Source organism: Embiotoca jacksoni, unplaced genomic scaffold (genome assembly GCF_022577435.1).
Source record: "Embiotoca jacksoni isolate LCO1_2020_lvr unplaced genomic scaffold, fEmbJac1.0.p SCAF_11, whole genome shotgun sequence".
NCBI lineage: Eukaryota > Metazoa > Chordata > Actinopteri > Embiotocidae > Embiotoca > Embiotoca jacksoni.
This window is the reverse complement of record NW_027185241.1, coordinates 17,903,433-17,928,761: the sequence shown is the minus strand read 5'-3', so window position 1 is coordinate 17,928,761 and position 25,329 is coordinate 17,903,433. Positions and strand designations below refer to the sequence as shown.

Genomic DNA, 25,329 nt, shown 5'->3' with positions numbered 1-25,329 from the left:
TCCTTTAAGTGCAAGACTCATAAAATAATGTTTTCTTTTATATGTACGATGTGTATGTTTTTTTTAATATTTAAATAAAATCATATTAGATGAAACAGGGCAAAAGGAGAAACAAGGAACATTTTGTTTAATGAAAAGCTCCAGTTTGTTTTACCAAAAGACAATTATTAAAACATTTAGAATTTGCACACTGATCTTGCTTTCTTCTTCTTCAGATCTTGGTGTCTTTCATACACCTTTACTGTAGCTGCAGTGTGATATGTGGATTCACGCACAAACACAGTAAATAAGCGTCTTGCTGCCTGAGCAGAGAGCACTGATAATCTGCCTGAACACTATCTTATGTCACTTTTTAGTGCACTCTATACCCTTCTGATGCCACAGTTTTACCATGTCAACACTCCAAGCTGCACTCACTGAATTTCAATTCAGTCAAAAAGAAAGTGACATCTGTGTTGGTTTGTAGCGCTGGGAGAGGAAATAAAATGATAACAACAGCCTTCCTCTAAATCCAGCGGAATGGCAACTTTCCTCATTCAGCAACACAGAGACTTTTGAGGAGATGCCATTGCTGCCTCATTGGTTTTTCACTCCCTCTGATTACTCCTCTCATCTTATGTAAATCCTCTTAAGTCACATGTTATTGTTTATTGCAACTGTGAAGGTTAGGTGTTCCTAAGCCCTGTGCGTGTGCTTATCTCACCAGCGCATGCATCTTTGTCTCTCCAATGTGTCTTGTTTTCGTAATACACTAATGGATGAGAAAAGTTGTCTGGACTGATGCGGTGCAGACAACCAATCCACTGCAGTAAAATATTAATCTCTCCCAGTGGCTAACAACTCCTCATGAAAGAGAGGCAGTTGCATGCTCCAGGGATATCACAGCATTATCACAAGCATGCTGTTTTGTCTGGATTTAAAAAAATAAATACTACATATAAACAATTCCATAACACACAGTCACTTATTTGGTAGATGAGGTCACATGTTTCCCGAGCAATGGCCGCATTCAAAATGTCGGAGCCAAAGACCAAAGAATGTTTTCCAGCAGACATGTTGACTTGTTACTGATAATTGTAATTATGTCACAGTTCCACTACTATTGTTATTAATTATATTTACTCCTGTTTTCACTGTTGCCACAAGTCAAAATGACTGCCGAGACAGAGGCCAATAGATTTATGGAAAACTCAACATTACTATAAAATCCCTGCATTTAAAAATGACATGATTAAGCTGGAGGATGACACAAACTGTAGATTACAGGTTACTGTCTTTTTGCAGGTAGTGAAAAAAATATTTCTCGTGGAGGACAATTAAATGACTCAAGACAGAGTCTTCCATGATGTCAGTGATCGAGTGTAAAGCCCTAATTTGATAGGTTTAAACCATAAGGCATGACAGCATTTACCCATTTCTAATAGCATCTTTGTTCAGAATGATGTGTAGTTTTTATTTTTCTAATTCACACCCTTCCACTCCACCATGTTTGTCGTCGATAACTGCTGCAAAGCAGCATTGCCCCTGAGTATAATGTTGTGTTAGGGAGACAGATGTTTTGCATTTGGTTATTTACTATGATGTCGGTGTTGTATACTGTATACAGTTAAAACAAACTGCTCTTTCATTTATTTTCTTTGTTTGCCCAAAGAAAGCTTTCATGAAACCCAACAGAATGTGCAGAAGTATTTGTATTTTAGATACAGGTGTGTGCATAAAATCAAAGGCTAAAAACAGACATGTTTTATATGCTGGTGTGGTCATATTTTTGATTTGACATGTTGACTGAAAGAGAAAATGCCCTATTGTAAATTCTGTTGCTGCTCTTTTGCCAGTTTAATCTTTCTTCCAGTACAGGACAATAAATAATAAAGAATCTCTTGGAAATTAGCCAATCAGAAGACAGTAGGCAAATTTCTCTGAACTGTGAATCATGTGATGTTTCTCCAAGTATGAAAATGAAAAACATGAAAGTGAGCACAACATTTTTCCTTAAAGGAGCATTTCAGTCAAATTAGGCATTCAAAACACTCCTGAATTTTTCAGGTTGGTAACAAGTGTGATTGGATGATTTCTATTTCAACTTTGTGGTAAACAGCTGAAGTGGCTTTATATAATTTTAAGTTCCAAACATGGCTAAATATAAGCATAAGACTATAGCTGAACAATTTCTCAGTGAGAGTGTATGTCCATGTCTTATATGAAATAATGATTGAAATGACAACGATGAGACCTTTTTGTATTGAGCTGCAGCGGCATCACTGTTGTACGTATAATGTCTGTACAGTGTGTATGAATGAACAAACTTGATCTTTTAGACAAAAAAAAAAAATCACCAGGCACATCTCTTTTAGTTAACAAACACGTGTTTCACATTTCCACTATGCTGTTGGACACTGTGAACATTTTAGGCCTTGGTGTCAAGGTTTCCAGATTCGTCCAGTAAATTCTTGTAAGAGGACCTTCTGTGCAAATTTAAATCTTTAAATCTGAGATAGATATCTATTGGTAAATAATGCACAGTTTGCAGGGCTGGATTACCTTTCTGAGGGGCCCAGTGGCATTAGTTATAGCGCCCCCACTGACCCCCCACTGTACATGACAGTTTCATTGTTTCCCAACGCACCAAAAAACACAACCAGTACTCTAGAGCTGGTCATTTGATTATTCAGTTTACTGACACTAAATTTGCACGAATTCAGATAAGTATTTTTTTTTTAGCCAATAAATAACAAAAAATAAAATCCACTGGTACCAGTATGTCAAATGTAAATATCCACTAATTTCCTCCCCTCTATTAATTTTTATATTACAAGAAACTAAATATGTTGGGGGTTTCTAATTGTTGCTCAGACAAAAAAGCAATTTGAATATTTAAGTTGCGTTTCCATTACTTTCTGACATTTTATACACCAACTAATACATCTTGTATTTAACACCACAGCTCTGTATTGATGAAAATAATGTTGTTATAGATCCTCACAGTTCTTCTGCGGTGGAATCATGTGCAGCAGGCCAAGGCTTGGGTGTGTTGACTTGACATAAATCATTTGCTCAGTTTGACTGGTTGGTGCAGTTTTGACACAGTTGATTGCACAATGGAGACAGTGGAGGACACCAACTCAGTTTTGCTCTTCTACAGTGATTCAATGTGGATGAAGGCAGGAGTTGATGGTGTAGATTCATCTGATGGTTTGTCTGACTGCAAAATTTGTAACCTACCTGTGCAGATAATATGTGTTGCAGTTGCAAAGGTCCTGTAAATCATCATTAATAGGGCTGTGTCTTTCTTTCATTGTAGGTCCTTTGCAGGAGATCAAACAGAGCTGTGTGCGACAGCTGGGATTGTTACCTTGCAGGAATCTCGGCTGTATTCCTGCGGACATCCATATCTGATGAACTTTGGAGCTGACCCACGTACCTGTGTCAACCCCCCTGGAACCGGCTGCACGCAGACAGACGAGTGTCAGAGCGCACAGTTCACTTCAGTTTGCACAAACTCCGGATCTTTTCTAACACTCTGAGTTGTGCGCAGCAGGAATGGCAGAGCCCATCGGGATCCTGATTAAAGGCGGTAAAGTTGTGAACGAGGACTGCTCCGAGATTAGCGACGTCTACATTGAAAACGGGAAAATAGTTGAAGTTGGACTGAATCTTCAAATCCCGGCGGGAGTGCGAGTCATTGATGCCGCTGATAAACTGGTGATCCCGGGCGGCATCGACACGCACACGCACATGGAGCTGGCGTTCATGGGCACCAAGGCGGTGGACGACTTCCACATCGGAACCAAGGTGGAGTGTTTTAATAACACTGCTTTAACGGAACACGCTCGGTCAAGTTAGAAGGAGGCAGAACCGGAAGGGATGGCAGTCTTACCTTCGCATTAAGACGCTTCTCAAATTCACTGACTTTAGCAATTTTCACTTTATTTTGCTGTTTTAATTTTTAATGATTAATGAATAGGCTATAGATATAATTTTGCTATTTTAGGTAACAAACTGAAACGCTTATAATAATAACAGTGACAATTTATCTCATAAGCATCATGTTTTTCCTCATCACCATGAAATTCCTGAGTATCACTTTAGTTTTGCAGGCGGTAGAGATGGGCTGATTTTAATTACTTAATGTGTGTAGCTTGTAAATTCCCCCTAAATAAAAAAAAAAGTATTATTGTAACCAAGAATAATACATCATATATATATAATAATAATAATGAAGTAAAATATGAGTGCAGTCGCTAAAAATTGTACTGTACAGCACTTAATTACTTTCCACCACTGCTCACCACAAATACTGCACTTCCATATTAATGTCCAGTGAATTTGGATATCTAAGAATTAACACATTTTCTGTCGGTGGTATAAAACACCCGCATGACATTTACTGATGCAGTACTGTGTGGGATCAAGTTTATTGGTATTTGAGTTACATCTTTACTCAGTGGTTGGAATAATATGAAGGAGTTTCTGCAAAAACAGCCTCCTCATGTAACTGATTGTATTTTTATTTATTTGAAGTGTATGTTGGTGTTTTATTTTGAAGGTTATGACCAGAAGTGTGTTTTGAACTTGTAAACATACAGCTTTGGTAAAGAACAGTGTACACAACATTAATTGGAAGATGTGTGTGATGCATGGTGCATGAATGCAGCTTCACTACAGTGTCAGTCAGTTATTCTGGTGTTTATGTTCTGTTGTCCATACCCTGTGTGTACAGTTTAACTGGCTGCTACACAAGTGAGTCAGTATGAATCAAATACCAATTACAGCGTGTGGCAGTTTAATTAGAAGCTTGTTTTCATAATTGATGAGTCAGAGCGACATGAAGCAGCTCACAGAGGCCACAGAGTCACCGTCTGAATGCATCAGTAACAACACTGCAAAATGACATCAAGTGGGAAAGAGAGACTTTTGACAAATGGTTTACAGTTACAGCAAATTGTCACCAACCCCTGTGAGCAACCCCTTAAACTACAGTCTCAATAATGACCATCATTCTTAATCAATGCCTGTCAGAAATTGCAGGCCTATTCTATTTACTTTTTATTTTATTTTGTGTTGTTCCACAATAATGTCTGAATAATGTAACAATCAAGAAGTTTGCAAAAGCTTTCCCACAACTCATTCATGGTTCTGATCAGACGTCAGTGTTGCCTAATGTCCATGGTTACTTTGTCTGTATTGATATAGGTTTACGAAACAATTTTGTCAGTCAGGTATTGTTTGATTGATAATGAGCAATCTCTCCAACATTTTAAAGGTACCACAGGTTGCTGAGGTTTTGTGAATCACTTTAAACAGTTTAACATCTCTACTCCTGTCTGTTCTAACGTGTCTTTGGTCTTTGTCATTTCATCTTTGACCTCAAGCAACCATTTCATAGTTTCATTCAGTGTAAAAATGCAGCACGTTTAAGTCTCAGATTTGTTTTTCAAGCCTTCTGCAGGAAACAAATACACCACAAACAAAAAGCTATTGAAATTATTAGATTTTGTATTGTTTCATGTAATTCTAATTAATAGTTTTCAAGTTAATCTTTAACTTACATCTCTTTTGCAATGTGTGCTTTCCACCAGGCTGCTCTAGCAGGAGGCACCACAATGATCCTGGACTTTGTCATCCCCCAAAAGAACAAGTCTCTCCTGGAGGCCTATGACTCCTGGCGCAAGACTGCTGACCCCAAAGTCTGCTGTGACTATTCGCTGCATGTTGCTGTCACGTGGTGGAGCGACAAGGTGAAGGAGTGGATTATTATAAATACACTTCTAAATAAATAAATGCCCCCTTTGCACACACACACACACACACACACACACACACACACACACACACACACACACACACACACCGAACCCCACACACCCACACCTATGCAGTTGTTAGTCCATGTGTTTCTCTAAAATGTTTTCTTCATCAGGTGAAGAAAGAGATGGAGACTCTGGCCAAAGAGAAAGGAGTGAACTCCTTTAAGATGTTTATGGCCTATAAGGATGTGTTCATGCTGCAGGACTCTGAGTTATACGCTGCCTTCGCCCAGTGTAAGGAGATCGGAGCTATAGCTCAGGTGCATGCTGAGAATGGAGATTTGATTGCAGAGGTTAGTATGATAAAATGGCATAACCCGTTTAAAGAGAATTGTGAAATTGAGAAATGTCAAGTTGGATTTGTTTGTGTCGAAGAGCTGCTATGGTTTTTGTTTTTACCCATTTTTGTTATAAACTACTCACATCCTGCCATTTTTGGTTTTTTTTACAGTGTGAATAATTGGCTAATCATATTGTATAACAAAAACTTTAGCACATTTGTTTCCCGTTCACCCACAGGAGCATTAGTTTCCATTCCAAGCTCAAGCAATATGCTTAATTATCTAATAAATATAAAGAATACAACTAGTTAAAACATTTTCCTCAGCATTGTCAGATGCTAAATTGACCCATAAAATCAGATCTATAAAGATTCAAGTTTATACTCTGCCTTGCTTTTTATCTGGAGAGGTCTTGTGAGAGTAGGCCAGGTTGTCTGTGTAAACACACCACAGCCCAGAACTAATTAGGAGTTAATGTTTCACTGTGATTACAGCAAAGTTCAAGGTTGTGTTCAAAGAAGAACCCTGTGGCAGCAAGAGAAATGGACAATTCTGTAGTATTCAGTAATAGAGATGCAAAATTTGCATTTTGAACTAAAAATGAATAGTCTGAGTGAATGAGCATGTTAACTAAAGTGGGTTAAGGTTCATTGGCATGTATTGTAACAATGAGAGCAAATGTCCAGAAGAAGTAATGGAAATATAAAGCAGCTTTTACACCACCCTAAAACTTTCTCCATAAATATTCTGACATGTTATACCAGCACAGCAACCAATAACATAAATTAAAGCAGCTGCAGTAGTATTGTTCGTGGAGGTTCACAGGTGTAACTGAGAAATCAAGAATGCCATTGTTAATTTAATCAGACACACCTTTGCTTCTCACACTACTGCCTACCATTAAAAAGAAAAGTATTATTTCTCATAAAGTGTTTGTAATTTTCATTAAAAAAAAAAATCAAATGTCATGGCAACCAATCATCACTAGAGGGAAGCAAATGCTTGAAAAGCAACTCCTGTGGCTCAGCTGTGGTGGGGAGCTCATGAATACTGCTGCTGCTGGGAAGTGAGTTAAATGTCTAACCAGAATAACACTAAGGCACTCCTGAGCCTTGTTGGCTGCAGCTTAGATGGCGGAGTAAGTTGCCCACTAATCATACAATTGCCACGGTTCCTTCTGTCCACATGCTGAAGGGCAAAACACTGAATTTAGGATGACCAGGTGTCCCACTTTATGTTGGACTACACAGCATTCTTATTCCCTGTCCCACGAGACGATGTCCCACATTTTGATTGGCTCTAGTTTTTAAAAGTCAACACTGCAGGACAGACACTTTTCTAGAATCTGTCTTCTTCTGAAGTCTGTGAAGAGAGCATGGAAGGTTGTTATTATGGGGATGTGTTTAATGTCAGTCAAACTGCACATCAAGTGCAGGTTAGTCTGTCATCATCTTTGCTGCTAACACTAACTCCCTTTTATGCTTAATGTGCGTATTTACTCAGTTATGGAAACAAGTTATATTTGTTTAGTCCTTCACAGGCTAAATACCTAACCTGTAACCTGCATAGCCTTTTGTGTGTTTATTTCTTAAGTTGGAGAGACATATCTACATTTCAAATAACCTCCCAGCATTGGTAATGTTACTTACATCGTCCCACACTAACATGCTCTTTACCCCACATTCAGTTTGTTGAGATCTGATCACCTGAACTGAACCCCATGTTGTTCCTGATGGCAGGCGAAAACCTTACGAGGCAGCTCTGTTTCCACTAGTGTGTGAGCATGTTTGTAAATGGAGACTGCTGGATAAAAAGGATAAAAGTGCTGACCATTTACCATTTACTCACACTTGCACATTATCAGTATTGATTTTTTTTTTTAAGTGTGTGTGTGTTGACGTGTGTGTGATGTGACTTCAGTTATTGCAAACACAGTCTTTACCTGGCTGGTCCCTCTGTGCTTGGACAGACACTGTGCTGTGTTAAACTTTATCCTGTCTTCTTGTCCCTGTCCCCGCTGTGACCCGACAGGGGGCCAAGAAGATGCTGTCTATGGGCATCACGGGGCCCGAGGGTCATGAACTGTGTCGGCCGGAGGAGGTGGAGGCCGAAGCCACCCAACGAGCCATCACCGTTGCCCACGCTGTCAACTGCCCACTCTATGTGGTCCATGTCATGAGCAAATCCGCCGCCAAGGTTGTGTCAAATGCACGCAGGGATGGTGAGTGTGGGCTGCTGCCACCCGCTGTTTAAAGAGGTTGAGAGCTGAGGGTCCTGCAGGGCCTTTTAGGGGCCAATAACGGTGTTTAAAATGTTAAGTTATTCAGCGTATCTACATGATTATTGTTGTTGTCGTGGTGGAAAAGCCACTGAGAAACTAAACACAGCCTGCACATTCTGATTCCTCTTCAGTGGATTAAGCTTGCAGATATGATCATGTGTTTCTTTTGTTTTTTTTCATTCTCAACAGGCCGTGTGGTATTCGGGGAGCCAATTGCTGCCGGACTGGGCACCGATGGGACCCACTACTGGCACAAAGAGTGGGCTCATGCTGCCGCCTTTGTCATGGGTCCTCCCCTTAGACCTGACCCCAGCACCCCTGGGTACCTCATGGACCTACTGGCAAAGTAGGTGAAACTAAGAGTGGAGCAACCAATAACATCTAATCAACATGTGGGGGAAAGTTTTATTCAATGTGCTTTGTAATTTGGTAGTTATGTTGCAGAGCTGATGGGTTTTGGAGCTAATAGAGTATAGAAGGGAGATGCTAAAGAAGAAATGTGTCATATGGGGTAGAATTTACTGGGCTGAAACTCATAATTATATTTATCATTTCATTTCAGGTTCATTTCATCAAGCCTGTTATTCATTCATACATTTTTCATTTTAATTGTGCTAGTGATGATCTAAGTGTGACTGGGACGGACAACTGCACCTTCTCAGTGTGCCAGAAGGCTCTGGGCAAAGACGACTTCACCAAGATCCCGAACGGAGTGAACGGTGTGGAGGACAGGATGTCTGTCATCTGGGAGAAAGGAGTGGTATGCACTAATAATACACCTTTCCTCTAGCTGACACTGATCAAACCTGAGATTAAACTCTGACACAGCAGGAGATTGCAGTGACGGATATTATGCTGTTTCCTGTCATTATCCATGTAATTAGACCAGTTTGCAGTGATGTGACAATGGGCTGAATAAAAAGATAATTTAGATAAAACAGGGCAAATGACAACACAGCCACAACATAATGTATTCTTTATAAGTCTCTATTTGCATGTACTACGTCTTACTGTGATGCATAGTCATAGCTGATTACTCATTGTGTATTGAGGCCAAATTCTGGTCAGGATGTGTCAGGAGCTTCGAAATCATGCAGGCACAATATCAGTTAAAGTGATTAGGCTATTAAAGGAACACTTTAAAGATATCAAGTTGTGAAGATTTGTCATGACTTAGAGCCATATTTTTATTTGTACACACAACAGTCGGCAGCCCATGTGCATTTTTGACTCCGTACTGGGTCGTGTGTGCGCATGAACTTATAACCTTTATTTTAAGTTTAATAAGTTTAATATTAGTCTGATTTACTCCTTTAAATGGTGTTACTGATATTAATTATTTATTCTACTTTTTTTGTGTATATATTTACACAAAATACACATTTTTGCTTTTCTACAGTGCAAACAGAGAAGGCAATAAACTGTCTGAGCTGCAGATTGCTGCAGAGTGCAGACGCTGCGTTTTCTTGCCGTTGTTGAGGGGAGGGTGTATCAGCCCGACCGCCCCAAGGCCACTGCAAAGATTTACTGCGCGCAACAGTGCTTACAAATCACACATCAGATGATATTTTGGCAGAAATGAGTTGCTTGCTGCACAGTTAAGCCCTGACCTTTTGTCTGCTAATTCTGTATATTGTTGTCATCCACTGTGGCCCCCTTACTTCAAACCAGGTGCTTTGTGTATTTTCCTCCTTTCAGCACAGCGGCAAAATGGACGAGAATCGATTTGTGGCTGTCACCAGCAGCAACGCAGCAAAAATCTTCAACTTTTACCCGCAGAAAGGCCGCATCGCCAAGAACTCGGATGCTGATGTGGTTATATGGGACCCTAAGATGATAAGGTGAGGACCCTGACTCCAGCCATTCAGCAGTGTAGGAGAAAGCTTCTGAAACCGAGCAGCAAAAGAAAGCCCTCAGATAGTGTGTGTGTACAGTTTTAAATGGGTGATTGCAATGCAAATCCTAAATGTACACGTGAAGCAGAGACGAGTATTTCTAAGTCAGGCATTTCTGTGAACAGCTTCAGCTGCAGATGATGCTGCTGAAACATTGAGCAAACTTGAAAGCGTGTCTTGAGGGTGTCAAGCACTTGGTTAAATAAGATAAGGTTTTTAAAGTTTAGCAGCATGCAGGCTGAAGATAAAAGTAACTAAAAGGAGAAGTGATGTATCTTTCATGTTTTGCCACCTCAAAACACACACACACACACACACACACACACACACACACACACACACACGCACACGCACACGCACACACACACACACACACACACACATGCGCACGCACACTATCCCGCCACGTAAGCTGATTACGTCTGTGTTCCATCCAAAAGTCAGAGTATGTCATCACTTATCTTGAGCCGCAAATTAAAGCACAACGCAATTTACATATGAATCAAATTCATCACTCAGTAAAAAAAACAAAAAACTGTTGAAATGATTAATTCTTTTCTATGTTTAGTTATTTTTAAGAAGGGATTTTAACACACTTACATAAGCTCTATATGCACAGCACCAGTGGGACGATGCTGATGGGTCGTGATGAGGATCTTAAATATGACGAATATTTCATGTGGGAGCTAAACCCATTTTCATAGTAGAGAACACAACGTATTGAGGCTATTCTCAGAAACCGGCTCTGAATATCATACTGACGTATATAAAAACTGATCATTATTATATCCAAGCCTCAGATGCTGCTCTGTGGAGCACATGCACAGACGCAGGCTCAGAGGACAGTTTGCATTCCAGTAGCTTGCGTACTGTAGCGCACACATGCTTATATAACCCAGAATGGCACTGGTCTGTGTGCTGGAGGATGTGGGCTGAGCCCCTCAGGGGGGTCACTAACCGCTGATGTGAATTGGAGAAGAACACATTACACTCCGGTGTAATTTGCTGTTAATGACTTCACTGGTAACATGGAAAAAGCTTGTGTAAGGGAGCAGAGAGCTTCACGATTATTACTGTGGAGTAGTTTACAGTAGTTTGTCCCCGGACATCACCTGTGTGGTTTAACGTCTGTTTCTATTCTGGCTTTACCATGTGTGCATGTCTGCGGCTGTCACAATGCCTTTCAAGCCTGAGAGCACCTCGTGTTTGATTGCAGCGGTTGTGAATTCATCTGTAAAACTGCGTAATTAATTGCCCTCAGCGCAAGTGTCGCTTCATAACATCCGGGACCAGGGGGCACAAACAGTTGCATAACCCCAAACACAGAGGAGGCTCACTCAATTGCCTTGTTTCTCATAATTGGGCTACTTGAATAATGAGGACACATCTTGTTATTGTCAGTGCACACTAGGCATGATGTCTGGCTTCACAGATCAACAGGAAATGTGTCTGTGTGAGGATGGGGAGAAAAGAGAGCTCCAGACGCTCAGTGCATTTCAAGGAAGTGGCTGAGTCACACTTATTTCACTGTTCCCTGCTGATTTAGTCTGTCACTCACATAAGGTTTATTAGTTAGGCATCATTAGTCTGTACTCTGCACAGCGTTGTATTATAATGACATGTTCCTACATTTTCCATAAAGCCCTTAAACCAGCCCAATGACAATGTACCTGAAACCACAGTAAGTCACTGCTACTATTAATAACGGCAGTGGAAGTACGCAGGATCTTCACATCATTTTACACTGACAACGTATCACATGATGCCCCTTAAATGATTTTGCGTCTTTCAGCTTTTTGTTATGGTTTTACACTTTCATGCTTTTTTGCATCAATTTTATCTTCTGAACATGTTTTCAGGAAATCAGCTCTAAAAACCCACTGTACTACCTGCCCAACGCCAAACAGGCATGCTAGCAACTACTGCAGCTGTAGTGAACAGTGGGCAACATTTAGCAGCCATATTTTCAGATGTCAGCGGTGCCCAAAAACAGAGCTACAAAGAGAGCAAATAGTGGACTTACCTCCATTCAGCTAGGTATCACACCAAAGCGTGTACTATACCTGTCAATGCATCAGAGGAAATCGTGTCAGTTTCACCTTTTGCCTTGGCTATGCGTGAAAAGTACACGCTACAGGACTTTCATCAAAAAGGCCTGTGTTTGACTGTGAGAAAGCAAAAGTCAGCATGGGTTTATTTTAATTGACACAAGTTACTTACATAACATAACATATTTTACTTTCATAATATATATTAAGTAACTTATGGGACATACATATTGTTACTTAAATAGAAATGACTTATCTTAACCCAAACCATGACCTTTTCCTTATCTTAAAAAAGTCGTTTTTGCGCCTAAATTAAACCAGATAGTGACCGTGTCAAATTTGACCCAAACCATGATCTTGTTCCCTAAACTTAAGGCACCTTGATTTTAAAGCCTAGGTGAGGCAGAATCTGACACAGACAAAGTATTTCTAGTGGATTGATGGGAATAGAACCCACTTTTGTGTGATATTGGGGTCATCAGGTGGCCAGACGCACAACTTCAAATTAATGCTAATTGTGCTCACCATCTGCTATTTGCTAACAATCTAGAGGGTTTAGTATTTCAGAGTAGTGTTCACAGGTTGTACCGTTGATGGACAAAATATCAGTTATTTTAGGTTTACACCAAAATAGCAGAACAATGTAATTTATACAGTGCCAAAACAAAATTATTCTTGCTGTTAAATGCAGCCACTATATGGCCCCTGTGAGTGCTATGTTACTATACTGTATATTATTAACATGACTAATGCATTAATGTGTAAGCACTTTTGCATGTTGTGGTTGGTTAAAGCGGACAAGTTTAAAGTGCTTTATATACTGTTTAGTGTTTTATCTTCAAACAATGTTTCATAGTTTTTATCGAGGTAAAATCTTAATATGCAAGGTATTTAGTAGCAACAGCTAGGAAATGTAGTGGAGAAAACTACTATATATATATATAAACAGACGTGAAGTAGAAAATATTAAGTTAAAAAATATATTAGTAGTAGATTTTTTTTTAACAAAATAGTTACATGCCAACACTGGCTACATGGAATTGGGGAGAGATGATTCAGATTCATGAGTTATCCAGCATATAAACGTGCTGTTGTTATGGTCGATATACAGGACACTGTACTGTTTTGTCATGTTGAAATTGCGGGCTATAAATCTTGAATAAAGCCATTCCTGCCATAGATCCATTAACCATGAGTGTTTTCAGATAAATGATTTGAATTATTTCTGCCATTAAACTCCATCACAGTCATGAATTGGTTTTAGTGAAATCTTGAAAGTGCTGCCTCCCTTGTGTCTCTTTATCAAAACTCATTCATATTCAACATTCAGCTTTAGCTGGGCAGTCAGTTTTGTTATATCAGAAAACTGGTGATACTGCAATATTATGTGGCGGGCTCATGCAGCAGCCATTGGATAGATGCCAGAATAATGTAATAAACAACATTGAAAATGTTGAGGTGCGTTTTTATTGACTGAAAAAAGCTTGGGTTATGTGCTTAGTAAGCCTTCAGAGAGGAAAGCATCACGAGCAAAAGTTGTAAATAATACATTGTATTGCTTGTGAACTGCAGTGAAAGAGCTATATAAACCCAAATGCTGTGTATGAGTACATCTTGGCCCGATTCAATCAGTTTCAGATAACAGCAGAATGCATTAAGATTTCACAATAGGTTTATGTTTTCTTTTGCTATTCAGAGAGCATGCGGTGATTACCTCACTTCTCTAAAGGGCTGCACGTGACCATTTCAGATCTAAAGTAACTTTCTACAGCTGTTTACAAACTTGTAGCTTTCTCTTTGTGACTTGGTAGGAAGATATCCGCCACAACCCACCACCAGGCTGTGGACTACAACATCTTTGAGGGCATGGAGTGCCACGGTGTCCCTGTCGTCACCATCTCCAGGGGCAAAGTGGTCTATGAGGACGGGCGGCTGAAGGTGTCACCAGGGGATGGCAGATTCATCCACAGAAAACCCTTTTCTGAGTTTGTTTACAAAAGAATCAGGCAGCGGGAGCAGGTCAGTCAAACCCTGCACGCGTCATGACATCAGTGCATTCAGTAAAATGTTACGACTCAACATTGGTCTCCTAAAACCATGTGCTCCAAGTCTGTGTTTGTAATCAACCAAAATCAACCAAATCAACCAGCAATCAAAACCTTCATTGCTACTTGGAGCATGAAATGGGCCTTCTGTCATTTTCTTTGAGTGTCAAACACATATTTTTAAAAGTGGAAACAGTTTGTAATATCCACTGTACGTTCAATAGCTTACTTATAAATGGGCCGATTTATTGAAATGGATCAGTCGTCATTCAGTCACAATCCAATAAAGAATTATCATCTGACTATCTAGTTTCCCTCTGCTCTAAACCTAGTTTTCTCTAGTTTTAGTGTTTTTCAGCTCATTGTTTAGGTTTTACCAGCCAACAACTTTACTACAGTGTTACTGGTTTGCTCTTACTCCTCTCATGGGCTCATTTTTAGCTGCAGCAAGCATCTGGTTTCACTGAGAAATCTTTAATCACCGCCAGACAGCATGTGAACAGTATTTAGCTGCTAAGCTGAAGGATATTTCTCCTTAAGGAGTTAACTGGAGAACAGAGCTAAAATGAGAATGTGTATTGGACTCATGGTTTCTGTGTTTGCTAACAAGTTCGCTGCATCATCTTAAAAGGTGATCGCAAGTCAGGTTGTCGTTTTTTTTTTAGCTTGTTTTTGTTGACCACAAAATGAGAGAAAGAGTTATATCTGAAGAAGTCAACGGTACAAGAGCCAGACATTCATTTTTGATTCAGCTTGTAACTCGCTGCAAAACCACAACTTGTAATTTCTACAATTTTTACACCGAGAAAGCACGTGTTTACGTATGTGCTTTACAAGACCTAGAAGACTTATTTATTTATTTATCTATTTCACCTTTGGACTGAGCTATGATAGCTGTTTCCTAATTTGTCCAGTTTGGTGCTAAGCTAAGCTAACCGGGTGCTGGCTGTAGCTTCACATTTAGTACAGAGGCATTAGAGTGGTATCGATCTTCTGACCTAAAGGAAGGAAGAAAACAAATGAAAGTATTTATCAAAATGTTGAAAAAAGGACGGAATAGTGAATCAGTAAATAAGGGCATGATTTTGACATAGCCCAGGTAGAATTAATAATTTCTTGTTCTCACATGAGCATCATGAATTTAAATATGTGTGACACATTTCAGAGGAAATTCAGATTTCTATTGAATTTGAAGCAACCAGATCTTGATGAGTTACTGCACAACAAAGGTGAATTAACCTTTCTTTCTGCTTTGTATTTGGCCTGCAGGTGGGGAAACCTACAGCTGTGATCAGAAAGCCCTATAAAGGCAAAGTCATTTCCCTATGAACAACTGACCGAGAACATGAAGGCACTTTGGATCTCCAGCTGTGTGTCTCCAGTACAATCCAGAAGCCTGCCAAGCCAAAACAACTGAATGTTTTCTCACAGATAAACCTCCTCTGAGTATTTTCTACTTTTTTTAATGTGATATTAAGGGCAGCACGGTGGTGCAGTGGTTAGCATTGTCGCCTCACAGCAAAACAGTTCCGGGTTCGAATCCAGTCCTGGGCCTTTCTGTGTGGGGTTTGCATGTTCTCCCTGTGCTTGCGTGGGTTCTCTCTGGGTTCTCCAGCTTCCTCCCATCATCCAAAAACACATGCACCTCAGGTCAGGTTACCTGGCACCGCACTAGTGGCAGCCTGTTTCAGCATCTCCCCCCTGAGAGCCCCCCTGCTGTAGCAAAGAAATTTCCCCTCGGGGGTTAATAAAGTGAAAATTAAAAAAAAAAATTAAATTATTTTCAACAGTCGTTCAGTCATTTAAATCACAGTGTGCAACACTACTTTGGGATTTTGGCCCTCGGGTCAACACCTCGATCAATGTTCAGCCGGAAGAAAAACCAGGTTATATTTTTCCAGCTGTGTGAGGTTTCCAGGTCATCTCTGCTCAGTGCACAGGTCAGTAGAACCCACTCTGCAGTTGAAAATGACATTGGCTCTAACGTAGATTATGTAATCACGTAATTCACTGTTTTGAATGAAAATAGAGCTCGTGCATGATTTAATTTTTATAAAAAGTGCTGTGATTACAAAAGATGATCTCTCATTTTATATGTGTTTATAATTGTGCAATAGGATCATAACAAAAACCTAATCTAAGATTTGTACCCCCATTTTTTTTTTTTCAAATCCTTGTTGCCATTGGTAACAGGACTCATGTTTCTCACCCCAAAGCATCCTTCCCTTTGATGAAATATTCATTAAAATACACTGACATGCATGAAAAGTGCTAAGATTTACTTCACTGACCCAGACTGCCTCTGTGTTTGCATATTCAGCAGGAGCTCACATTATCCTATGCATCCCATCTATGCCCATGTATGGACTGCATTCATTCCTTCCTGTGGTAAAAAGGTCTGTGGCTGTCACAGAGCATCATGCGGCAGCCTCCTATTGGGCTGGCATGCTGGCGTGGTATTATGCCACAGGGCCAGTTGAGACATAGTGTGAGCTTATCAGGTTGCCACACGGGTCAGTGGCAGCGTGTGAGTCACAGAAGGCCTACTCATCCTTGAGCTACACCACTTCCTTCCTCTTGTTTCTGAGCGTGTGAGGGATGGTGGGGCCCCGACGGTAGGAGACTGTACAGTCCAAACGGAGTTGCATCTAGATTACAACTGGAGCTCATGCAAGTTAATACCAGGACAAATACACTTAAATATATATTTTTAGCATTGATTCAACTTTAAAAAATTAAGGAAAGTCCTGCCAAATAACTCCACTCGTATAAATAAAAACATGACTTAAGTCATAGCAAAATATTAAGGCAGAAAAAAACTGTCATTTTAAGCTAAAATAGATCCCTTTATTTTGGTATTAGACCGAATATAGGCACACTAGTGTATTTCCCCATTATGCTTTGCTGACAATGGTGTGACCAATCGTTCACACATCACTCATGATCTCACCACATTTACTTTGGTAACAACAAGGGGATTTTGGAAACAGCAAAGACATTTAAGAGAACAATATGAAAACAGTAAAAATGCAGGTACAAACATGAAATTTGACTTTTGTCAGTGATTCTACTCCAATTTTAAATATTTGTTCTCTGCTGCCAATTTAATTAAAATCCAATCCTTGGAGGCAAGCTGATGGAAAATTGTTACATGGAAAATATAAGTGTATAGAAAGTAAAAATCGGAATAAAAAAAAAGTTTAAAAAAAAAAAGTCCACTACGTTAAAAAAGAGAGCACCATTGTTTTAATAGTTTTAACTAATACTTACACAATAGTTCATTGAACTGATTAATGAACTTTCTAATTCTGATAACACTAACTGCAGACCAATTAACCTTGTAATGATAACAAAGGTTGCAGTGCCAGATTAAACACCATTTTCATAACTAACTACAAATACAGCAATAGTAAACTATTTGTTTAAAGTAAGGCATATACAACAGTGTTTGATGCCTCAATATTCACCCATGGCTGAATATCTTGTATAAATAAGTGGGTTGTCTGAGGTCCCATCCCATCACTATAGGTGCAGACAGTAACACCTGTGAGATGTTGATGAGCAGTGACAGTGAGTAAGTGGGAAGAGAACAGTGGTGTTCACTGCACATGGAGGGGACTTCTGTCTGCGATTATGTAAACCAATATCACTGTTCTTACCTCTGCATTACACACGGAGGTACAATACAAAAGCCTGCCTCTGAGGTTAGTCAATGCTGCGCTGTTCTTTCTATTATGTAATACAAATACAGTTCACTGCTTCTTAATAAACAAATCTATAATTGAAATCTTATGACTATGTTCACAGTTTGGGGTATATTCAACACTGTATAATATCATCTGCCTTGTTATATAATCAACATGATGAAATGTGTAAGTGAAAGAACAGTTGAGTACACACTTGAGCTTAACTTAATCAAATCATGATGTTGTAATTGTTTGCTTATTATCAATATGAAAGCATTCCCTCCATAAGGGATTCATGGTTATCATTAGTATCCATTGAAAGACTGGTATGTCATGCAATTTGATCAAACTTAATGAACTACTGTCTTTTTCTGAATAATAATGATACAATTGAGAAAGAATATTAAAGATGAGTACTGGGCACTGTGTCTGAGCACATATGTATTATTCAAAATATTCAAGGTAATATTGCAGTTGCAGATATAAAAAAAAACCAACACAGCAGTGTCCAAGGCCATGTTGATGCATCTTCATCAGCCTGTTAAAATACTCACGATATCAATGCTAACATGCTGATGTTTAGCGTATATAATGTTTCTAATGTATCTTTGTTTAACATGCTGTCATAGTAAAATGTACTACTGAACACACAAAGTATTGCTGTCACTACTTTCATCGGTTTTGCATATGGTCTTAAACCAACAATATAATCACTGCTAGATATAGTTATTTACATATTACATAGAAGTTGAAGCATAAATATTAACCTTGCCAAATTTGTCATTGTGTGGTAACAATGGATGTTTGTATTCAATGTTTTGCTGATCTGAGCTATTTTAGTTGTACTGAGAATGACCAGCAGTCACTTCTGTATTAGCTTCACTTCAACATAAAGAGTGACTGTTGTTCTTGAAAGAACATAATAATGACTAAAAGTAAGATGTGCATCTGTCACCATCTCAAGCAGAGGTATGACTAGTGGTCACCTTTGACCTCATATAAATGATCAGATAATCTGACAAGTCATTAAAGGCCATCCTCTGGGCACCATATATATCTGGACCAAATGTCAGCCTGCTCGATATTTTGCAAGACAAAAAACTAAAATGTGATCCATATGATGGTGGAGGTTCAGGAATCACCAAAGACAAAATAATTCATCTTCAGAGGACCATGAATGTTAAACTCCATCAACTCCATCTAATAGTTTGTGATCAGTCTGCCTTCCTTAGAGAAAAGGTGCTAGTGTGGCCAATGGTGCAGCAGTAGGAAGACTTTCCTCACACAATACTTTGTGGGCTCTCTTTGGGCTGAAGGAGCAGTGGGCACAAGAAACGTAGCTGAGGAGAGAAGAAAAGAAAAATGACATTTCAGCCTTTTATACCCATAATGCAATTATTATTCTCTTGCAATATGTTGTAATGCAAACCTTAAAAAATTCAGACGTAAGTCTGCAGCAGTTTTTGTCCTTCCTCGTTTTTAATCTCTTCCTCAGGATTTTAGCATGCAGGTACTCGACTCTCGCCTCGGCAGCAGAGGTGAAGAATCGGTCACAGACCATCAGTCTGAGCTGGGACATTTTGCCGGCCATTAGAGCCATAATGAGAAGGGTGAGCAGGATGACAGCCAGCGGAATAACAGAGTTATACAGCAGCAGCTCCGGTTTGGGGAGGCACTTCTTCTCAAACAAGGTCACAGAGTAGGAAAAGTCTTTTTGATGGTTTTCCTCACCAAATGGGATAACAATTAAAGTTGCAATCTCCTGAAAAGAGACATATATTTAGAGGCTGTAGTCTGACTGGGAGAAAAAAAATGATAAATAAATAACATACTTACCTTGATGCTCATTAACAAGGGGACATGGAATGGTTCCAGCTCTGATAACCTCATTGTTATGATATCAACAAAACAATACAACAAGGCGTCTGCAGTTATAAATATGACCCATGCTACAGAATGGGAGACAACTGGAACTCCAAATTTCATTGCAGCTTTCCCCTCTCTGGTGGTGGGACGGACGGAGGGGAGGGAGGTGTACAGCTTCTCCTCCTCTGGTGTGAGGGGGAGGACGTGTGACTTCCCCTCCGCCTTCTGCTTCTCATCAAAATGAACAAATTTGCTGCTGATGAACCTATTTTCATATTTCAGGTCCTTGAAGTATTTTTTTATGTGCAGGGCTATAAACATCATGAGCATGAGGAAGCTGATGGCGGGAAACACCTTGTCGGCCACAGAAGAGACTGTGTTCATGATGGTCTGTGCGTATTTTACAGTCTCGTTCAGCTTCTGCTCTGCCTCACTGAGTGTCCATCGGAATTTTTCAGATTCCAGCCTGTGTGAAATCTTGAGCTGAGAGTCAAGGTTCACCACTCCCAAGTCTGTGACTCCTTTCAGCATATTTCCTATCCACTTCAGCATCTTGCCATAGTTACTGAACGGAGCAGTGATGGATTCTTTCTTTGCCTTCAGGTTACAAATCATGCTCCTGACCAGGCGTGTGAGGTTCTCCACGGTGTTCCGGATATTCTTCAGGACCACTATGCTGGTCCCAGCAGTCAGGAGCAAGTTCCGGCTCTTCTTCATGAAAATAGATATCACAAATAAAGTTCCTAAACACCTCACTCTCTTTGACAGGAAGAGGGCAACAGTCAGTAGTGTCATAGTGCAGCCAGCGATTCCTCCAACCACTACCAGCTCATAGTCCAGGGTGAAGAAGAGGTAGAGGAGGAGCAGGGAGCTGAGCAGGAGGCTGAAGAAGCTACACATGAGGAGGAGCATGACAGTTCTTCTGACGCCACCCCTGTTACTGGTGGTGAAAACATCCACAGCCAGAACAACGACATCCTCGAGGCATTGCTTTATCGTAATCCGTGAGAGTAGCATCCTGAATGTTAAAGAAGGAAAAAACTCAACACTGGAAAGCAAAAGCAAAGTTGGAGCAAAAGGAGAGGTTACATTAGAAGAACACATAAACAGAAATAAACAATGTAGCATGTTGAGTAATTGTCTAAATTCAGATTCAGAAAAGACACATTTTAAATAAAAAAAAAATGCTATATAGTTTAGTAGTACAAACCTGCTGTAGAGAACTGGACATCTGTTCTCATGCATGTAGTGTGCAGTCTTCTTAAATGTGACAAACAGGAACTCTTTTTTTCCCCCTTGAACCACAGTCATTAGTCATTTCTCAGTCATTCTTTTTTTTTTTTTTAACCTAAAGCAGAAGCCAATGTGAGGTCGAATTCTCACTATGTGTGAGACACAATTGTGCATTTCGTATAAAAATGAAGCTTTTATTCGGGATTACAAAGCTGTGTGCCACTAATACATGGACATGCTAAATTCTAGTACTGCTCTTAAATACCTTTTAATAATAATAGGTGGTGGGAGAGAAGACTAATACTCAGACACACAAGAAAGATTAAGATTTGCAACAATGTTGTAATATTGTCATATTGTCATTGAATTTTATGATATTGAGTAAGGTTTGATTAATAGAACAATAGCTATAATAAGAATTCAAGACCACTGCTTTGGTCCAGACTGAAATGTCTATATCTGATGGATTTCTGAGAAATTTGTACAAATATAGTTTTTTCCCAGAAGAAGAATCCCACTTACATTGATGATCTCCTGACTTTGTTCTTTAGTACAACCAGCAGGGAGACATTTTGGCACATAGTGAAATAACTCAAGTTATTGCCTACTGGATGGATTGGCACATTATTTTGTACATACAGGCCCCTTAGGGACACCTTTAGATTCACATTTGGCTTTGAATGAAAAGTCTTAACAATGTCGTGAAATCTTTTGAACATTTGGTCCAGTTTGTCAAATACTTCACTTTCCATTTCTATTTGTTAATTTGACAGATTTAATAGTGGATCAAGGAGAAGCTTTCAAGATAAACTGTCTCAACACAGTTACTTGAAGTCTTATTTCATGCTGGTAAATGATACATGTTAACGCAGAGATAAGATGTGAAAATGCACATTAAAGCTGCTTAACACCAGTATATTAGCACTCTATTAGCATTTAGCTCAAAGCACCACTGTGCCTAGTTATAGCCTTTAAGAGCCACTAGCATGACTGTAGGTCTTGTTAATTTAATGAAATGTCTGCCATAGTAGTGACTAAAACATTATTTCAAAATTTTATGAAACCATTTCCTCCTTGTCTGGCAGGTTGATTCTGCTGAACCGCCACAAAAACAATGCTATATTTGTGTTACAGAATAATGGTTCTATCTGTATGCGCCTTCAAATTATGAAATAAAATAATAAATGGAGCTATCGAAAACTGTCTCTGGCCTTAATTAATAGATGTAGGCTATTTGAAACTGAACATTAGTGCTGGACCACATGGTCTTTAGTTTAATAGGCAAATTTCACATTTCATTCAAACCTAAAGGGTCATTCTACCTATTGTAGACATGGAGTTTAGTCCAAGTCTGTGACACAAAGTAGGTTATATAAGAGAATGTGAATGTGCTTTGTTGGTCTTTTGCAAACCCCCCCCAACTTTGTGCACGGTATTTGTGTTTGTATGTGTGTTATTTTTGGCATCACCAAACTCTTGGCATCAGTGTAATAACATTTTTTTATTTTTAATTTGAAAAATAACTTACATAAATCTCTGTACTCAACCATACTTAACCAAGACATAGCCTTGGCATTAACACATTGCACCGAAAAGAGAAAAATTAAAAGGCATTCAAAAGGATAGATAACATATGTCTTTGTCATCATGAGGCATTTTTCCTGTTCCAAATAGGTCTATCAATCTATTCATGGTAGCTTGTTTATTCAAATTCTGACATCTAAAGGTATGTACATTGAAAATAAAAAAAAAAAAAAAAAAAAAAAATATATATATATATATATATATATATATACCGTAGCTTGTTACAGCGACAAGGTTTTTCTTGGACATTAAAATGCATTATCTTCATGTGGAAAAGGAACAATGCCTCAGTTCAATTTCATTCAGACATACTGCAACTATAAGATTCATATACTTCCCAGACATGAGAAGTATTTATAATTACTAAAAATAGAAAATAAAAAATAAACTGGTCTTGGCTTTTAAATAAAACTAACAAAAATATAGTAAATTAATTTCATTTTCATTAAAACAAGAAAAAAAAAATTCTGTGGCAATATCCCTTCATATTTGAACTTGTGATTAGCTCATCTTCACAAACAGTGCCTGTAAAACTGAACCACAGCAACACACTTCTCTTGCATGTTTGCTGCCTCTTGATTAGGTATAGACCTCCTGCTGTAGCAGTACAGATTATTTTTGCATGTTCATCAACAATACTGAAATAAAACACACTTGCAATCACAACTGTTTCGCCAGCCTCCATTAAATATAAAATATTTCCTTGTCGTTTTTTTTTTAGTCTCAAAAACCTGAAAGAAAATATGACTTTGGGGGTGGAATGTTTTGTTAAAACTTCAATAACTGGCCACGGAAGACCAAGAACTAATTTGCTGTAGAGCTCAATTTAAGGTGAGGGAGAAAAGTAATGAAGTTGACATGCACTGTACAAGAAACTGCAAAAATTCCAAATATCATCTTTATCAAAACATGCTGAGTTACTGTAAGGTGTGCCCAAGCCATGTTGCAAAAAATCATTTTCAACATGCTTGTTAAACAAATCAAATCCAAAATAAAATACATACTGAAACAATACAGAACTGTAAAATAACCAACAGTCCTAAAATCTGGACGATATCAGGGGACTGAACAATGGTAGCAATGAATAGTACAATGAGAAGTACTCTGGGACAAGGAAGAAAAAGAGAAACATGTACAATTTGCACATAATGTTTATCTTTATAAGGCATGAGCCTTTTACAATGAAATAAATAATTTACATTTATTTTCATTATCACTTTTGTCACATAAACATTTTCTGTTAAATAACTCCAAAATTTTCCTTTAAGTTTCCCTTATCTTCATGTCTGCAAAACACAGACTCATGAATGGTCTAAAGAATGATAAACAATGTCTTCTTTTTTTTTTTTTATCACGATGTTGCATTCACTCCCCTTGAAAACCATGCACTAGTGAAATTTCTCTTTAAAAATAATATAAATTGTTGAAAATGGCTGATCTGTTTTATTTATTTTTCTTCATCTTTTTTGCAAGTTGCAGCCTCAAGAAAATAATTTTTCTTTTTTTTTATTCAGCTAAATTTGTGTCCATGCAAATGAACTAAAAAGGAAAAAAAATATTTTTTCGCATTTAAGTTTCATACAATATATCAACAGAGAAAGAATGATGGTACGATTGTATATCTTTTCATGGGGTTTGGATTGTTACTGTATATTTTGGAGTGTTGATGGCAGCCACTTCAATATTGCCTCTAATTAACTAATCCTTAAGGTGATTTATCAGTACGGGTTGATTCAGTACATAAACCTAGAGTATGCAGGACATTTCTTTTGGGGTTTTGGGTGAGTGTGGATACAAGCTGGGACACACCTCACCCAAAGGGATGGTCTCCAAAACTCCTTCTACACAGCTAGGTCTGTTGGCGTGGCGTGACCAAGCATCTGGTTAGAAACACTGTCACCCCCTTCAGATACAAGTACATTGACATTCAAAGAAAAAAAAAAACTAAACAAATGAAAAAAAAAATGAAAAAAAAAAAATGAAAAAAAAAAATCAAAGCAACACATTGATTTTTCATTCGAAAAGGGCTTCTGTAGAACTCATTTAGCGGTTCCCAGTATTGACCCCCATGGCTTCGAATTGGATGAAAACCTGGAACTGACGGATTCCTCGTGCTAAGGAGTTCATTCCAGCTTCCTCCAAACAACAACACCTGGCAATCCCTGCCGCCAGGCGCCCGAGACACCCTTCGCCATGTGCACAATGTGCGCAACGTTTTTGCTCAAAACACAGGATCACGTTTGCACCCCTAGAAACAGGCTCAGAAGACACAACATCAAGCATGCAGTGTAACCGGGGGGCGTGACCTGTAATCGCAACACTGGCTGCTACAACAACGCTATCAGTCCACACGCTGCTATGATCGAGAGAAACTGTCCAGTGAGGATTGGGAAGCTCTTCTTGTCAGTGGGGCCAGGGTAGGGTCCACCAGTGAGGAAGGAGGAAAGAGCTTGAACCAGCCAATCACCATGTTGGACAGGTCCAGCTCGTCTAACAGTATCTGAACTGCTCCCATGAATGATTTATGGTCCATACGTCCATAGTCGCCCCATACGATGACCTGCGAAGAAGAGCAGAACAAAAAAAAACTTTAATCAAAAGGA

At 39.0% G+C, this 25,329-nt stretch overlaps 3 protein-coding genes across 17 annotated transcripts in view; 1 reads left to right on the top strand and 2 right to left on the bottom strand.

The window, feature by feature from the left end:
* The first annotated feature begins 3,131 nt into the window (after positions 1-3,131).
* dpys (dihydropyrimidinase) lies at positions 3,132-18,697 on the top strand. Of its 2 annotated transcripts, XM_069143444.1 has the most exons (10): positions 3,132-3,192; positions 3,302-3,792; positions 5,580-5,738; positions 5,921-6,100; positions 8,120-8,309; positions 8,559-8,715; positions 8,988-9,129; positions 10,068-10,210; positions 14,124-14,331; positions 15,627-18,697. In XM_069143444.1, exons 2-10 carry the CDS (start codon positions 3,541-3,543, stop codon positions 15,684-15,686), a joined length of 1,491 nt encoding a protein of 496 aa, XP_068999545.1. In that variant the 5' UTR covers positions 3,132-3,192; positions 3,302-3,540; the 3' UTR covers positions 15,687-18,697. The 2 variants fall into 2 exon arrangements, with proteins under 2 accessions (XP_068999545.1, XP_068999546.1); XM_069143445.1 differs by lacking the exon at positions 15,627-18,697 and having other exon boundaries at positions 14,102-14,177.
* A 574-nt stretch (positions 18,698-19,271) lies between these two features.
* On the bottom strand, positions 19,272-20,926 carry LOC138191715 (dendritic cell-specific transmembrane protein). Its single transcript, XM_069138661.1, has 3 exons — positions 19,880-20,926; positions 19,489-19,805; positions 19,272-19,383 (listed from the first exon to the last, which is right to left on the bottom strand). Exons 1-3 carry the CDS (start codon positions 20,924-20,926, stop codon positions 19,272-19,274), a joined length of 1,476 nt encoding a protein of 491 aa, XP_068994762.1.
* Positions 20,927-22,623: 1,697 nt separating this feature from the next.
* The window catches only part of rims2a (regulating synaptic membrane exocytosis 2a), a 141,557-nt gene continuing 138,851 nt past the window's right edge, over positions 22,624-25,329 (bottom strand). For all 14 annotated transcript variants that reach the window (XM_069143429.1, XM_069143431.1, XM_069143432.1 and 11 more), the window contains one exon: positions 22,624-25,286. In XM_069143429.1, the coding sequence (XP_068999530.1) occupies positions 25,083-25,286 (204 nt within the window). In that variant the 3' untranslated portion in view covers positions 22,624-25,082. The remainder of the gene's footprint in view (positions 25,287-25,329) is intronic.